The following is a 15,233-nucleotide window of genomic DNA, read 5'->3' as shown; positions in this document are numbered from 1 at the left end:
GTTCGCCAAGGACAGCTGCTCCTTCCGATTCTGTTTCTCGTCATATTTGACGAAACGGATCCCCAGCAAGATTCAGTTCGGCAGTTTCTTTATAGAACATCCGCATTTTGGCTTGCGGCGTGTACTGCAACAAGCATCTATTCATTTCGAAGAAAAGGTGACAAACTCATATCTACTTCGGATATGGACCTACTTCTCGAGAGACGAGGCAGGCTCCTGCCAAGTTTGATATAAACCCAAATCCAGCTACCTGTTGCCATGGCTTACCCCATCAGGAAACCCATGAGCTTCTTCTAGTAATATCCGAAGGGCCTGCTTTGTCTCTACCGGGAATCCACCAGCGTCTGACCTCACATGACCATGCTTGGGAGCTCTTTGAGCCCTGCGCATTGTGCCAAGTTAGTATACCAACATGTGCCAGGGGTTCGGAAAAACTCACATCCGTCAACATCTTCCGCGACAGTCTGCTTCTTCGTGCACGCCATGGAATCAGCAGGCGTTTGTGTCTTCAATGCCGTGCAGGCGTTACCGAAGCACCGCGCATCTAGGCCCCTCTGCAGAGCATCACCCTTCCAGCCAAAGAGGTAGTCGCCATGCCAACCGTAGCCGGTCTCGTCGTTCATGCTGTACACGAAGGGCTGCGAGCCGTCCTCGGGCCAGGTCGACTTGTCGTTGAACTCCCGGGTATTCCACATGACTTCGTACATGACCTGGGGAATACGGACCGGGTGCGTCGAGGGGCATGGTCCCGTCGATTCGAAGCTCCCACTAGCCGGGTATGCCACATGGCTCTTGTGGTCGGGACTGTCCAGGTTCACTCCATCCCAGCATCTGGAAACCACACGTGTTATGAGAGTTCTTCGCACAATCCAAGGAATGATACTGGCTTACGTTGGGAATGTGATGGTAGCTCGGATTCCTCCATCGCAACCCCGCTGAGGAAGCTGTGCGGTGTCCATTCCGCTACCATCAACGCAAGGCGCGCCGCCAAAGGGAGTCTGCTCTACGTTCGTATAACACCGATGGCATAATTGCTTCTGCTGACCGGCACTGGTGCGCAGAGCCGAGTCACCGACAAGCATGCGGAAACCCTGCAGAACCTCAGCTTTCCTTTCTATCGTTGCAGGGAGGAAAATGATTCTTACCGGCTTGAAAGCTGTCACCGTGGTCTTCCCATCGTACGGCGGGATGTAGACAGTCATACCCTCGGTTCCTTGGAGCCCCTGAATATCCGGAGGTGGTGAGCCTTGCCCACGACGGAAGGGGTTGCTACACTTACCAGATTTACCATCTGCTTCACACGCTTGTAAGTCCCATTGCGAGCTTTGAAGTACAAATTTGCGGTCCAATAGTTGGAGAAGTCTTCGCTGTAGTCACAAGTCGTGCAAGTTGACTCTTCGGACGGATCGTATTCAACCGGTGTCACTGCCACGTTGTTTTCTTAGTAACAGTACTGCCGCATCTCGGTTTCAGGCACTTACTGGTGGCATTGAACGAGTTTCCTCCGACGATCTGGTGAATGTGAGGGGATTGGATCATGCCTGGAGTGACCAGGGGATCGACACGCTCAACCACGAGCCGCGAGCATTGGAAGCGCATCATGGCCGCCGTAGCGAACTGTGCCGAAGCAGTGTACGGCATTACAGCCGCAGCTGCGAGGTAGGGCAATTTCCACTGCATCTTGGATGAGTCGTGCTTTGGTTGGTTTGTTTTCCACGAATAACGCAGAGGTAACTGAGATTAATATAAACTAACTGGCCCTTTTCGTTATTGTTGTCTGCTCTCACAATATATAAGTACTTTAACTCAGAGATCCGTGGCCATTTCCGGCCCAACCACAGGGTCCGAGGTTTGAAGTCCCGGGTAAACTCGATGTGGGCTTCATCGCGCATGCTGGTTGGACAGATTCAACTGCCGATTATTGGAGCCAATCTATAGTCACCCGTTTCAGGCACATCGAAAGACACGGACCAATCAGGACGTTCCGCCAAGTAAAGGATATTGAAGTACATATATTGCTTCTGCGCCGATCTGTGACACATGTGGCTTGGCCGCCTCCTGTCGCTTGCCGGTCTCCGGACATACCAGCCATTGTATCAATATGAGAAGCATAGATAGGACGTAGCACGTAATGAGCGATATCCGTACCAATTAGAATGAATCTTGTCTAAATGTAACATTATATATGTGCGCTTGTGCCAAGTCGCCTCAATGCACAGGCGAGGAGTTCCTTTGCATGCAGCAGGACTTACATTCTTCCACCCATCACTCAAAGAGGCCTCATGCGCGCAGACCACAGCCCCTTCAAACTCGCCAGGATCTCCGCATCGCTCCCCCGCTGGCTCTCGGGGTTCTCCAGCGCCTCGTTAAAAGCCCCGCGCTTCCGCAGCGCGTCCCACTCCGCGATGAACTGCGCGACGGTCGTGCCGTGCCCGGGCCGCGACGGGCGGATGCCGCGGTCCAGGAACGCCCAGGCGATCGCGACCACGCGCCCTTCCCGGGCCGGCTCGTCGCCGCGGTGGCACATGTCGCGGATGTAGCCGAGCCACACGGCCAGGGGCCGGCCCGCCGCCATGTCCCGGACCGTGTAGTAGATGATCTCCTCGTCCATCACCCTGTTGGCCTCGAGGACGCGCTCGAGCCACGGCTTGGTGGACGACTCGCCCCACAGCTGGATGGGCCCGGACGTGCCGTCCGCCCGTCAGTTCTTCCGGCTCGTCCGCCGGAAGGACTTGTTGACGAGGTACACGCGGTACCAGACGTGCTCGCTGTGCCGACTCACGTCCTCGATCAGTCGCTCGTGGCGTCCATCCTCAGAAGAAGACTCCGTGCTTTTCGCGTCGCGCGAGGAGTGCTGGCTGTTCTCGAGCGTCGCCTCGAGCGTCTGGCGCACGTCTTCTTTCGTGGCGATGTTGGCGTACGCCTCGAGCTTCAGCACGTACTGCGAGATGCGTGTCAGGTTGCGGTGGGCGGCTACGAGGGCATAGTTCAGTTCGCGCTCCCTTTCGGCTGGGGTCTGAGCTTTCTTGGGGCGTGCGGTGGGCTCTGGTGGCGGGACGGGAGGAGCCTGGGCGTCATTGCTGGGCTCTGCATCCAAGGGGTCGCCTCCCGTATCATCAGACACGGTCTCTTTGATGTTTTCGAACGAGAAGTTCCAACGGCTTTGAGACTTGCCACCCATGGACTCACTAGCTCCAGACTGTTTACAGAAGTCGATAGGATACGGCATTTTGCGTGCTGTAGTAGTATCTGGAGGCAAATATTTGAGCGTACAAACATAAATTATAAACTATCAGGCACAGAGGAATACATGGGTATAGCGATTTTATATATTCCATCTATTGACAGGCCAACAACCGTTGTCGTGCTTCTCATTGTTTGATTATGATAGTTTCTATGTCCTGAACAAAGCCTCGGAAAATCACCGCCCAACCACCCAATAAGTGTCATTGTATCCTCCTTGTGTGCTGCTGACTCTGCTACAAATCTCATAGTAATACACCAGTTGTATTGAGTTTCTGCATCTTGCAAGAACTTGGCTTCCGATCCTGATGTCCACTTTCTAAGCAGAGACTTCCGGGAAAAGAGGCTCGGTAACGTTCGCGATCTGTGCCCCGACAGTGGCAAAGATGCCGACGATGTTCCAGAACACGGCCGGCTTGTACCAAGACAGCGACGAGTGTACGATGGCCCGGGGAGTCTTTGGCCAGCAGGAAAAGTTCCAGTCTCGGGGGTGGTCTAGGTAGGAACCGCCGACAAAAGAGGCCCAGAGGCCGTAGACGACGAAAGCCACGGCGGCGCCCGGCCACTTGTGCGATGAGAAGATGGCCCAGAAGCACCGCGTGCCGAACACCAGCGACCCGTACACCATGAGCGAGCGGAGGGGCAGCCGGCGGAAGACGCACCACGAGGAAGCGAAGATCTGGTCGAGGACGAAGACGGCCAGCAGGACGAGGAAGTCGTTGAGGCCGAGGACGATGCTGAGAAGCCAGTCCCGCCACGAGAAGACGATGCCGACGAAGCTGAGCAGCAGCTGGCCCAGGTAGGTGCGCTGCCCGTTGTACTTGCCGGCGACCATGTCCGCGGTGTCCATGTACTCCAAGGCGACGGTGTTTCCGACTGTCGAGTATCGGGTGTGCACGTAGGCTTTGCTGCTCTGGTGAAGAAGACCGTTTACAAGCCTGAAGAAGATGCTGCCCTGAGGGTTTTGCGCAGGCCTTAGCGGTTTCGCTTGAACATTTCCATGATCATGGCCATGGTCATGGTCATGTGTATGACCCTGGGCTTGGGCGGTAGCTTTGTCGGCGCTCATTTTGCCCGAGTAGACTCAGACGTCGCAGGAATTGACGGGCTGGCAAAGGGAATATGATGGAACACAAGTCTTTAAAATGGCTTCGCGCAGACAGAGTCATACAGATTGGGACAAATAAATGTGATTTGACTGAATTATACACGTAGCTCCGGGTAGGAGAGTATAGTAGTGGTTGACAATAAAGGGGGGATGAAAGGGATACTCAGGAATGCCAAGACCTTTGTCCGTCCGCAAACATCACCAGCAACCCAGAATCGGCCACCCGAAAGCAGAACAACACACATGTCTCAAGCGTTTAGATCAATCGACCGTCAGGAATCCGAGGAAAACCTCGGCCGCCAAGATCCTCGTGTCGTCTCGCTCTACGAACGCAAGGTACGTTCCGCTGACGGCCGCGTCGATTGCGCCGGCTTTCACGAGCCTCCGAACAAAGTCGTTCATGATTATGCGATCAAACTCAGGATGCCCCTGCTCCAATGCTTGTAGTTAATAGGTTTGCATGATACAAAGCCTTGGTGTATTAAAATTTGGGGTAGAACTATTCGGTGACGAAACCGGCCCTGTCTGACGGGCACGATAAAGAGAATAGCCCCCACCGACCTAAAGAAGAAGACGATAGATACTACTTACCTGATATGTCAAGACTCTCCCCGGCTGGTATAGACCTTGAATTTGACACAGCGAGCTCGAGCCTATCGAAGACCACGTCGGTGGTAAGTTGTCCTCAGCGACGACCTCATCAGAGTGGAGGAACTGGTAGCACATGGGCGACTCGGACAAGCTAGGGAAGTTCTGGGCAAAGCTATCGTCATGATAGACCTCTTGAACCCCGACTTCCCATCCACCATTGGACCTCTTGACATGTACTCCGTGGTCTCCCAGAAGCGTTTGCGCTATCAGCTGATGGCCAAAGCAGCTGCCAAAAATCTTGATCCAGGGCAAGTTGTGATAAACACCTCGAAAACTGTCAGCAATGGGTCCAAAGGGGTAGGAGGACGAGGCCCAAAGTAGGTACCCAGTAGAAAACGCCGAAGCGTTGCGATCCATGGGAGATCATCGTTGACGCCGTTCACGGAGCCCGAGATGATGATGGCATCGATACCCTGGAAGCTCGAGGGATAATGCCCCTCTTTCACGTTGAAGCTGTATGCCTTGACCGATATGCGCTCGTGGGCCGGCTTGCCGATGTTGAGCTGATGGGTGCCGGCCAGGAGCCAGCGCTCGAAGATTTTGGCAAAGTTTCCGTGGGACTGGACGATATAGGGGGGCATTTGTTCGCACTCGAGCACCGCAATCTGCAGGACCCGTCCAGAAGCTTTGGTAGCCGCCCGTGTCATGTCAGAACCTTGAGGGTGACAGTGCATGAGGGCCTGGACAGGCATGTGGAACTCGACATTTCCACTCATGCTGTCAGCAATAAGCTCTTGAGCCAAGGATGTCATTCGCCAAGCAGGATAGCTGTCTACTCTAATAAGTAATCGTTTTTGTCTCGTTGGAAGAAAGAGGAATGTGATGATGCAGCGTTGTCGAAATAGCTGTTACTCCTCCAGGTCAAGAAAGGGGGATTTCGTCCCTTTTTCACTCCGGTCCCCGTCTTCTGCCCTTTCTCTCAAGCCTTTCCAAAGATGCCGGACCTCCCTTCTCCAGCTTCAAAGCCCGAGGAGGCATGGGCGCCATGGGGGTACGAGACAGGTGCGCGGCGTATCACACTGTCACTCTGCGTACTGCAGACCCGAGGTCCCGCTAATGCAGTTTTTGGTGCTCCGTGGTCCAGATGTCGGGCAGAAACGTGCTCCTTGTACCCCTTGTACCAAGGGGAGGTCCCCATGCCATGACAGGGGTAGCACCTGCGCCGCATAGGGGGGAGCAAACCAAATACCAGGTGGGTCTGGCCCTCGCAAAGTATTGCCCTCGATATCTCACGATCCCGCAGCCAGCCTCTCGGAACGCGCCCTACATTTTCTACCAGCGACCTTTCTGCAGCCCATTTGATGAGGAGCTTCCGAGAGCCTTGCATAAACTCCCCAGCTAAGCTTGGACACCGAATGATGAAGCGCTTCTAGCGCCTCAACTAAGAAAGATGCGGCAGGTGAAAGTCGTGCAGATTTTCGTCACAGCTTTTCTCCGCAAGTCCACTATCACTGACACAACAAAAACGTGGATCATGATGTATGTCCCAAGTTGGCGACTGGCTGTACGGCATTTCCTGTGAGACTTGTTCTATTATCAAATGTCAGCCCATTTGGAAGAGTTACTCCGTGAAGAAACACACGCATCACGAGAGCCGTCCATCATGCATATTGCAAACTTATCTGCAAATCACGGCTATGTGAGCGACACCCTCGCAGACGGAGACAGGCCATATGGTTCTTGAGCATTAGCTGGATGTTGAGTGTCATATTTCCAGGCCCATTAAGCTTGATGGGCCAATCTATACCATCATTTGTGCATTCGGTGCATAGTGTTGTGCTTGTGGCGCAAAAGGCAACCCAACGCACTTACTAGATATGAGAACAGAACCACGTACAGAAAGGCTCCTTCCGCTTCGACTCCCGGCGGCAGTTGTTCAAGGTGATGTCCTTTTGGCCTTGGCAGGGGGTTGACTCGGATTTCTCCTCACCTTGGCAATCATTCAGAAGCCATCCGGGCTTAACCCCTATAGGGGGTTTCGTGTATCCGGTCAGCACTCTATTTTGTCTCATTACATCATGGTACATCCAAACGTCGAAATGACAGAAGTTTTTGTGGGTTGCGGGTCTATTCTTCTTCGAGGAGGTCTTGCGAGGAGCTACTCGGCCGATCCTCGCCGGGCTGACCGGTTTGCTCGGACAGATAGGCTCAAGATGGTGTAACGATATAACATAGCGCCGACTGCTCAAAATAAAGTGCAAGTGGTGCATGACTAACAAAAGTAACTTCATGACTGCAACGCCGTGTGGTGGGCGGCACATATAACAAAGACCACAGCCTGCCTGATATAGCAGCTGGCACTGCATGGTGGCGGCACTGGTGCTGCATTTTGCCAGAGTAGGCGGTCCACGTTGCAAGAGAGGCGAGGGGATCCAAGGCACTGCAACGTCAGGAGAGACAAGGCAGGACGTCACTGCAATCTATCACCAGCTCTGAGCTCCGGGCTCCGTCGACGCACTCTCTCCGTCAGTCCATCGCACAGGTGGGTATTGTAGCTGTCCATCCATTGGCTGTCGCTCAAGGGATGTAATTTGTTTCGCCAATGAGAGATGACCTGACCCAACCAAGCCAATCACAAGCGTCGCTGTGCAAGAGGGGATGGAGCCAAGAAGATTCTACCCAATGCAAGGAGAACGCATAGCCACGTCTCGCATATCAGGAGCACCTTCTGACCGAAGCATAGCAAACTGTTCAACGAGTAGGAATCCTACCAAAACGCCAAGGCTTTTTATGAACCGTGGAACCAATTTATTCGGTCATATGTTTCCGTATCTACATGGAGGCTGCACTCTCACCAGATTGTTGCTATGAAAATGATATGCCCAGCCAACTTTATTCCCAATGGAGCCCCTGGAAATGTGGCACGTGACTGTGGGGCCTGACGCCGTCCCCTTTCCCTCTCAACCTATCTGCGCCAAACACTCATTCCAACCCATCCCTTCCTCTTTTCAAATTGCTTGCATGCTTTTACTCGCCCCGGACTTAGCTGCTATCATGAAGCAGCCGCAGCAAAAACACACTGTACCACCCGGGCGACCCACTCGGCCCTGACCGCGGCGGCAGCGGCCAGCGGCCGCAGCACGCAGCCGTACCAGAAGACGGCGGGGTTGTAGACGGCGGCGGTCCAGCCGAGGCGGACGAGGCCGAAGTCGACGACGAGGCGGAAGGCCGGGTGGCGGAGCAGCAAGACGGGCAGGCCGGCGGCGGGCACCAGCAGCAGCGGGAAGGCCGCGGAGAGGGCGACGACGGCGAACCAGGCAAACCACCAGGTGCCGAAGTCGGCGACCACGCCGCCGCGCAGGCCGCCTGCCCCACGCACGAAGCTGTCTGTGTCGTTGCTGTCGTTGTTGTTGCTGCTACTAGGCGGCTTCAGGACGAGGAAGCCTTCGCGGAACACCTCGGCCGCCACGACGGACAGCACGAGCAGGTAGACCCACGCGGTCTAGCGCACGAGGCGCAGGAGGACGCGGTAGTTGCGGGCGAAGTGGACGGTCAGCACGAAGGTCCAGACCAGGGGGATCGTGAATAGGAGAAGCCACATCGCTGTCGCGGGAAGGTTAGGGTGCTTGTGGGCAGCCCATAGGCTGGCTGACTGGATGTATGATCTTGTGTATGGCAATCAATTGGCTTGCGTGACTGGATTGCGTCGTAGCATGTCGCTTTTCCGTATCATTTGCACGTCGCATCGGCGTGGCTGCACCTGAAGCTTGACCACCCAGGGAGATTGCAAACATCAATTGCGGTCTGCTCCATTGAAGAGGCAAACAATGTCTGCCCCTTAATCTCGAGCATTGTAACAAACAAAGGAACACCTGTCGCTCGGGAAGACGAACCCATCTCAAACAAGAAGAAGAAAGAAAAGAACTGCTGCCATTCCCGTCCAAAAATTGAAGTCTTTGTTAGATTGTACCGATTTGTTGCAGTCCTAATGTACACGCATTCTTGATGCACGCTATGCTATGTACATACTGAATTCGTCTTCTTTATTGCTCCCTGACGAACAGGCCCGCCATGCCCATGCCAGTCCCAACGCACATGCTAACGACGCCGACCTCGCCGCCGGTCCTGCCCAAGCCGTGCATGAGGGTGCTAGTCATGCGCGCCCCCGTGGCGCCGAGCGGGTGGCCCAGCGCGATGGCGCCGCCGTCGGGGTTGACCTTCCCTTGCTCCCAGGCGGACTCGAGCCCCAGCTCCCGCACGCAGTAGATGGCCTGGCTCGCGAAGGCCTCGTTGATCTCCCAGCGGTCGACGTCCTTGGTCGTGAGTTTTAGTTGGTTTAGCAGCTTGGGGATGACTACGGCCGGCCCGACGCCCATCTCGTCGGGCGCGCACCCCGCCGTCGCCGCCGCCACGAACTTGCCCAGGATGCTGCCCGAGAGCCCGAGCTCCGTCGCCGTGCTGCGGCGCATCAGCAGCGTCGCGGCCGCGCCGTCCGAGACCTGGCTCGAGTTGCCCGCGGTGCTGGTGCCATCGGCCTTGAACGCGGGCTTGAGCTTCGCAAGCGCTTCAAGGGTGGCGCTGGCGCGGATGCCGTCGTCCTTGGCCACCTCGATCTGTTTTTCTTCTCCGACCTTATTGCCCTGCTTGTCGACCTCCTGGAAGCGCGTGTGCACCTTCACGATCTCCTGGTCGAAGGCGCCCGCGGCCTGTGCCCGCGCCGCGCGCCGGTGCGACTCGACCGCGAAGTCGTCCTGCTCCCGGCGGCCGACGCCGTAGCGCGCCGCGACGTTCTCGGACGTGAGGCCCATGGGCATGATGCAGTCGCGGGCGTGGTGATTAGGGCTCTCCCTTCAGTGCCGGCCAGAGGTCTGTGGGGATCGCGCGGCTGCCGTAGTTGCGCGTCATGCTCTCCATGCCGGCCGCGATGCCCGTGTCGATGGCCTCGCTGCGGATCTGCCCCGCAACCGCGGCAACGCTCTGCAGCGACGAGCTGCAGGCGCGGTTCACCGTGTAGAGGCTGGTCGAGTTCGGGAAGCCGACGTGGTTCAGGGCCATACGGGCGGCCTTGGAGCCGCCGAGCTCGGAGAGGACCACGCCCACGGCGACGTCGTGGACGGCTTCGGGCGGTAGGTTCGGGTTCGCGTCGAGGGTCGCGCGGAGCACTACCGAGAGCAGCTCTTCGGTGTAGGCGTCTTTGAGCTGCCCCTTGTACGACCGGCAGATGGGCGTACGCAGGAGGATAGTATAATGACGTCCGAGGGGGCTTTGGCAAGCACGTTGGAGAGGCCCTTGGGGAGCGCCATGGTGGGTGGTGACAATGATTGATCGACTGCACAGAACTGATGGCTCGTGAATTGCGTATGACACCAGGACGAATTCAAGAACGAAAAACAAAACGGGCTCGAAGCAACCAGTGAGAATGAAGTAAGAAAGATCTGGCCATGATTGGATTCGAAACAGAAGCAGCAACACAGATCGGCTTAAAGCGTCCCGGCTTTGGACGCTTCCACGGGCGGAGGTATGGAGACGTTCAGGTGGGGGATAAACACACTTCCGAGCTAACTCGGGGGATTTTGAGGCTCCCCAGGCAATTGACTTCGGCAAATCCGGCCAGTTCCCAACCCCACGGGGCGAGGGATAGCGCAACGGCACTTGGCGGGAAAAACATGGACGGACACAGAAGCTGGTCGTCAGCTACCATCAGACAGCGAAGACACTTTTGAGACAGGGTATAAGATGTCATTCTTGCACCTGTATTTTATATACTCAGTACTTATCTATCTATGCTGTATGTGAGTACCGGCGAGGGGGGAATACGTCCTGTTAACATCGTTACGTCTCTATCCCAAACCTCGGGTAACTTGAAAGCTTAGCAGCCGCTATCCAGCTTTCCCTTTCACAACCAAACTAGCCAGGGTATAATACACATTTTGTCATGAATCTCGTTAAGCTATCCCCATGTTGTAAATCAAATTTTCGTCAATCCTCCCACCAAAGCCTCGTGGTCATGCCAGACCACTCCTGTCTTTTCCTGTGCTGTATGTGCCAGCTGCTTAGCTGTTCATAATGCCAAGTCCAATCTTACCGCCTGCTAAGCGAGATTTCTTGGGAGGGCTTGTGAAAACATCGCGCCTGCTCTCGTCAACATCAGGCACTCCCGCAAACTTTCGCTTCTCAGAGATGCCGGGCTTGTTGACACCGGCATATAGCTTGGCTTGGAGCTTGGCCGATTTCTCAGCCGGTGCAGGGGTTACATCCGAGATCCAACCGAGCTCGCCACCTCAAAGCTCTCTCGGGGATCGCGCCGTAGCATCTCGGAAGCTGCTTGGCTAGCCTGGCTTTCGTATACCTCTTCCTCGTCATCGCGATGGCGCTGCGAGCGCTTGGTTGGGCCTACTGACCCAGACGTCATGAACGATTGTGTTGCAGCAGCAACCGAGGCTAGAGCGTCTCGGTCTATATCCTCATTATCTTCGGCAGAGATCGTACTCTCTCGGCTTTTCCGGCCCCTGTTAGAGGTGGGTGTTTCTGGTACAACCCGCGTGTCGGTGGGGAAGCGGACTGGGGGCTCAGAATGCGGAACTAGGTCGGCCGAGGGAAGTAGGACCGAGTGGTCACCCCGCGGGCGGGGTTTTGGTGTGGTTGGGAGCGACGAGAGCGACTGTACGCCACGAGTATGTTTCGGGGGTATGCGCGGTGCGAGACGGGTCCCCACTAAAGGGGTCGAGGGTGCGCTGTTGTCCTCGCGAGTGAGAGCTTGCAGCAAGGCAGCAAATCCGGCCTGGCTCGTATCATTCTCCTGCCGGGGGTCACGGTGGTGAGTATGAATATGACTGAGGGAGTGAGAGTGGGCATGATGGTGCGGGTGGGTAGCTCGAGGTGTATGCCGCGGAGTGGCTCGGGTCTGCTGAGGTGTTGCAATAGCAGGTGTTTTGGGCGTTAGCGCACCATGAAAAACACCACCTGGAGAACATAGCATGTGGAAATGTTCACGATTCTCTCGGATGCGTGTGAGAAGCATGTCGCGCTCATCCGTCAAACTAATGATCTCGTCTTCTTTTTGTTGGATGACCTTTTTGGCGAGCTTCGAGCGCTTCCGTAAACTTTCGATTTCATCAACAGCCGCTTCGTACAAGGCCTTGAGATGCAAGTACTTGGCGTGGGTGGATTCCGCTGCGGCGCTCAGCTCGCGGCGAGCTTGACGAGAATATTCAGCCTGGCGCAGAACCTCCACTTCACGACGCATCATCTCGTGCTCGACGGCAGCTCTGTTTGCCTCCTCCTCAGCCTGCATCCTGAGGAGATTGTACTGCAGCTTATGATGAGCAGTCTCCATTTTCGATCGAGCGTTCTCGGCCAGGCAGGACTGGAACATGGCCCTGAGTTCCTCAACAGATACATCAGAAATCTGGTTTGCAGTAGGCGGAATATACTCCGAGGCATTGGGAGGGGGATGGTCTCGGCGGGTCAGAGGATTAGAAGTGGTCGCAGGAGGTGAGAAAATGCTCGCCCTTTGCGAGCTGATGTACCCCAGAGGTTGCCCGGCAGAAGGACCATTGGGTTGCGGTACTTGGGACGATGGCGGCGGGGTTAGAGAGGAGGGGATGATTTGAGATGAAGGGCTGCGACGGTCATTCAATTCGGTTTTGAGCGAGGCGTCCGGTTCGATTGGCGACGCAGGGCCTTCTGTCGAGGGCAATGAAGCTTGGGATTGCGAGAACGGCAAAGCGTCAGGCGGGTTGGCTGGAACCTCGTCCGCGACGGTATCGTGCTCCGGAGAAGCCATGTTCGCGTCGACTGACATGGCCATGGATGTGACAAATCAACGCTCTTTCTAGACAATGCGATGCGGGCGACAAGTTCTTGTGGGCGGTGGTGTCGCAAAGTGTGGGCAGCGACGTTGCAGCTTGACCGTTTCTTGGGAGCCTGAATCTTGCGACTGGTGCCCGCTCTATCGACAAGGTAGCAACAAAGTCGGATCCGATAGAGGTAGGACGCGCTGGACACGCCTGTACAAGGCGAGGCGCTGATTGACAAGAGAGGAGACTTGGTCGTGACCAATATTGACCAATACTGATTGAAGTTGCGGCGGTGACGAAGTGTGCCGTCGATGGGTTGGGATGAGTAAGGAAGTACTGTCTGCAATTGATGGTTGCCGGGGAGCGTTGGAAGCGACTTTTAGCCTTCTCCTGCCCGCAGTTTGGGGACGGTAGATGTGTATAGAGGAAGTATCTGTCAGTCTATTTTAATGGTGACAGGTACTTGGATCTACCTGAATAGCTCTATTGATGGCTGGAAGAGGCTGGAAACCACCTGGGCTTGATTGACTGGAAGGCTGGGCAGGTATAGCGCACAGACTCGCTTCGTCTTTCCAAAGTGACCTGAGCTTCTTGGCTTTTGCTGTCTTGCTGGGAAAATCCTGCAAACTCTGTGGTTGGTCGGACGGTGGACGGAGCTTGACCCTCAGGAGGGGCTAAGCCCAGTTGGTACCTATCAAGGTGGAAGCTTTTTCTTTTCTGTAATAGCAGTAATTTACAAGTATCGAAAAGTCAATCATCTTCTACCAACTTGGCTTATCTCTTGCCGGTGATGGTTTCAGCTGTCCTACTAATATCAATGATATGCCAGATGCAATTACACGGACAACTTGCATTATAAACAAGCTACTGTTGGGCCGGAAACTAGGTCGGTATTATTACATCTTCAATATATGGGCAACATCAGAATCTCTGCATTTCGATCTTCCTGTCCCATCAGGGTCTTAGACAACTCCCAAGCACCAAAGTATGCGTACGTATCTAGGTATCGGTGCGATGGACAATGTTCGCATAGACATCTCGCCTGTGGATACCTTCCGTGTTTGGCAGAGCGTAGTATTCTCCAAACTTGGAGTAAGGCGCGTATCTCACAGAAGGGGGTTGAGGGGTAACACGCCAATCGAGCAGGTTGGGAACTGATATGGCTCGGTCCCTCTTCAAGGGCTCTTCCATGGTGGAAGAACATCATACAACTCATGAGTCATTTGCTTCCTGGCCATGTCAAACAAGGGCGGCTGCTAATCAAGAACTCTACCTATGATACAGATACCCAACCTAAAGCTACTTACCTGAGCTCCCAGTAGAGAGTGTGTACATGTTCTCCACTTAGCTGATTACTTGTGGCCTGAGAAATATACTCGACTCTCTCCGTCACCGAGATGCTGTTGGACGCATGTGGTCACTTCCAATATACATATGCAATTTCTATCTGGATCAACACAATCGGCTGGTCTGATTGGCCCCATGTTTTACAGGGTCGTATTGCGCCTGCCGTGTCGTTTGATCACATCTGATGCAACATTGTCCAAAGTATCAATTGGGCCACACCACTTTAAGCTATCATATTTTCCATATCGAAGGGAATTCATGAGTGTAATTTCCTTCAACTTTCACTAACTGCGTGTTTTGTCATGACACTGATACTCAGCACTGTCTGCGCGACATGAGAACGCGTCGTCGTCGGATGTATCAGAACCATTGTTTGATTGTCTTCGAGATCCAATAGTTGCTATGGCAGCTTTTCAGGTGACAAGTCCGAAGCACCCCGCAAGTTCCCGCACTAATGCCCAGGTGTGCTCTGCTTTTGGCAAAGCCAGGGAGGCTAGGCAGGGGTACCTTGCAGCGAACGTTCCCTTTGGGAAGGATCAGGACCAGGGACCAGGGTCGTACTTTAATCAACAGTTCCGACTGCGAAACCTACCAGAAGTTGTGCCTGGAAGGCTCATTGGTCTTGTGTTTGCACAAACAAACACTTCGTTCAAACAGAACGCCATCTGATCAACGACCGGAAAGGGGCATTGGCACCATGTACAGTTCTCCAACAAATACCTACATACTCACCACCATCAGGTTGACCGGCTGTCAAGCACACACAGGAATCACTTCTACAGGCACACCTAATGTAACACTGGACTGCACACATACATATGTGCTAACCCTATCATTATAGTGTAGCGAGTCGCCCTCCCTGCAACCTGGTGTGACCCCTGGCCCCTCGTACTCCAGTACTACGTAGCTTGGATGGGTAGTTGGGGTAAGAATAGAAACTACCACCCTAACCTACGAGACTAATAAAGGTAAGTTGACTACATCTGCCGCCCTCCCGCCTTCCGCTTCAGCTAATTCAATGGAAGCCTCGATAGTGCCGCAACTTGTCACACCTTCCAATAAGCTTCAGTCTCTTGTGGTACCTGCTTCGTCGTTTTTCTGAGACATCAATCTCTTGGATTTCCTTCCAGAAGAATCGACAAACG

The 15,233-nt window shown here is 54.6% G+C and overlaps 8 protein-coding genes across 8 annotated transcripts; all 8 read right to left on the bottom strand.

Moving 5' to 3' along the window:
- Positions 1-350: 350 nt before the first annotated feature.
- PG994_005576 (uncharacterized protein) lies at positions 351-1,680 on the bottom strand (the record flags this gene model as incomplete). The annotated part of the gene is made up of 6 exons (XM_066856985.1): positions 351-382; positions 440-831; positions 892-1,091; positions 1,146-1,223; positions 1,280-1,425; positions 1,482-1,680. 6 exons carry the CDS (start codon positions 1,678-1,680, stop codon positions 351-353), a joined length of 1,047 nt encoding a protein of 348 aa, XP_066716254.1.
- A 589-nt stretch (positions 1,681-2,269) lies between these two features.
- Positions 2,270-3,229, bottom strand: PG994_005575 (uncharacterized protein; the record flags this gene model as incomplete). Its single annotated transcript, XM_066856984.1, has 2 exons — positions 2,270-2,671; positions 2,741-3,229. The coding sequence occupies 2 exons, from the start codon at positions 3,227-3,229 to the stop codon at positions 2,270-2,272; spliced, it is 891 nt and encodes a 296-aa protein (XP_066716253.1).
- Positions 3,230-3,562: 333 nt separating this feature from the next.
- Positions 3,563-4,312, bottom strand: PG994_005574 (uncharacterized protein; the record flags this gene model as incomplete). The annotated part of the gene is made up of 1 exon (XM_066856983.1): positions 3,563-4,312. One exon carries the CDS (start codon positions 4,310-4,312, stop codon positions 3,563-3,565), a length of 750 nt encoding a protein of 249 aa, XP_066716252.1.
- Positions 4,313-4,612: 300 nt separating this feature from the next.
- PG994_005573 (uncharacterized protein) lies at positions 4,613-5,718 on the bottom strand (the record flags this gene model as incomplete). Its single annotated transcript, XM_066856982.1, has 3 exons — positions 4,613-4,783; positions 4,943-5,268; positions 5,328-5,718. The coding sequence occupies 3 exons, from the start codon at positions 5,716-5,718 to the stop codon at positions 4,613-4,615; spliced, it is 888 nt and encodes a 295-aa protein (XP_066716251.1).
- A 2,276-nt stretch (positions 5,719-7,994) lies between these two features.
- PG994_005572 (uncharacterized protein) lies at positions 7,995-8,543 on the bottom strand (the record flags this gene model as incomplete). Its single annotated transcript, XM_066856981.1, has 2 exons — positions 7,995-8,444; positions 8,514-8,543. The coding sequence occupies 2 exons, from the start codon at positions 8,541-8,543 to the stop codon at positions 7,995-7,997; spliced, it is 480 nt and encodes a 159-aa protein (XP_066716250.1).
- A 442-nt stretch (positions 8,544-8,985) lies between these two features.
- On the bottom strand, positions 8,986-9,756 carry PG994_005571 (uncharacterized protein; the record flags this gene model as incomplete). Its single annotated transcript, XM_066856980.1, has 1 exon — positions 8,986-9,756. The coding sequence occupies one exon, from the start codon at positions 9,754-9,756 to the stop codon at positions 8,986-8,988; it is 771 nt and encodes a 256-aa protein (XP_066716249.1).
- A 22-nt stretch (positions 9,757-9,778) lies between these two features.
- Positions 9,779-10,245, bottom strand: PG994_005570 (thiolase; the record flags this gene model as incomplete). The annotated part of the gene is made up of 2 exons (XM_066856979.1): positions 9,779-10,147; positions 10,174-10,245. The coding sequence occupies 2 exons, from the start codon at positions 10,243-10,245 to the stop codon at positions 9,779-9,781; spliced, it is 441 nt and encodes a 146-aa protein (XP_066716248.1).
- A 750-nt stretch (positions 10,246-10,995) lies between these two features.
- PG994_005569 (uncharacterized protein) lies at positions 10,996-12,728 on the bottom strand (the record flags this gene model as incomplete). The annotated part of the gene is made up of 2 exons (XM_066856978.1): positions 10,996-11,163; positions 11,223-12,728. 2 exons carry the CDS (start codon positions 12,726-12,728, stop codon positions 10,996-10,998), a joined length of 1,674 nt encoding a protein of 557 aa, XP_066716247.1.
- Between the last annotated feature and the right edge of the window lie 2,505 nt (positions 12,729-15,233).

Source organism: Apiospora phragmitis (genome assembly GCF_038363925.1).
Source record: "Apiospora phragmitis strain CBS 135458 chromosome Unknown utg000006l:1.0-5683423.0:1.0-5690449.0, whole genome shotgun sequence".
Classification (NCBI taxonomy): Eukaryota; Fungi; Ascomycota; class Sordariomycetes; order Amphisphaeriales; family Apiosporaceae; genus Apiospora; species Apiospora phragmitis.
Note: the sequence above shows the minus strand (reverse complement) of the source record. Positions and strands in the feature narration are given on the sequence as shown.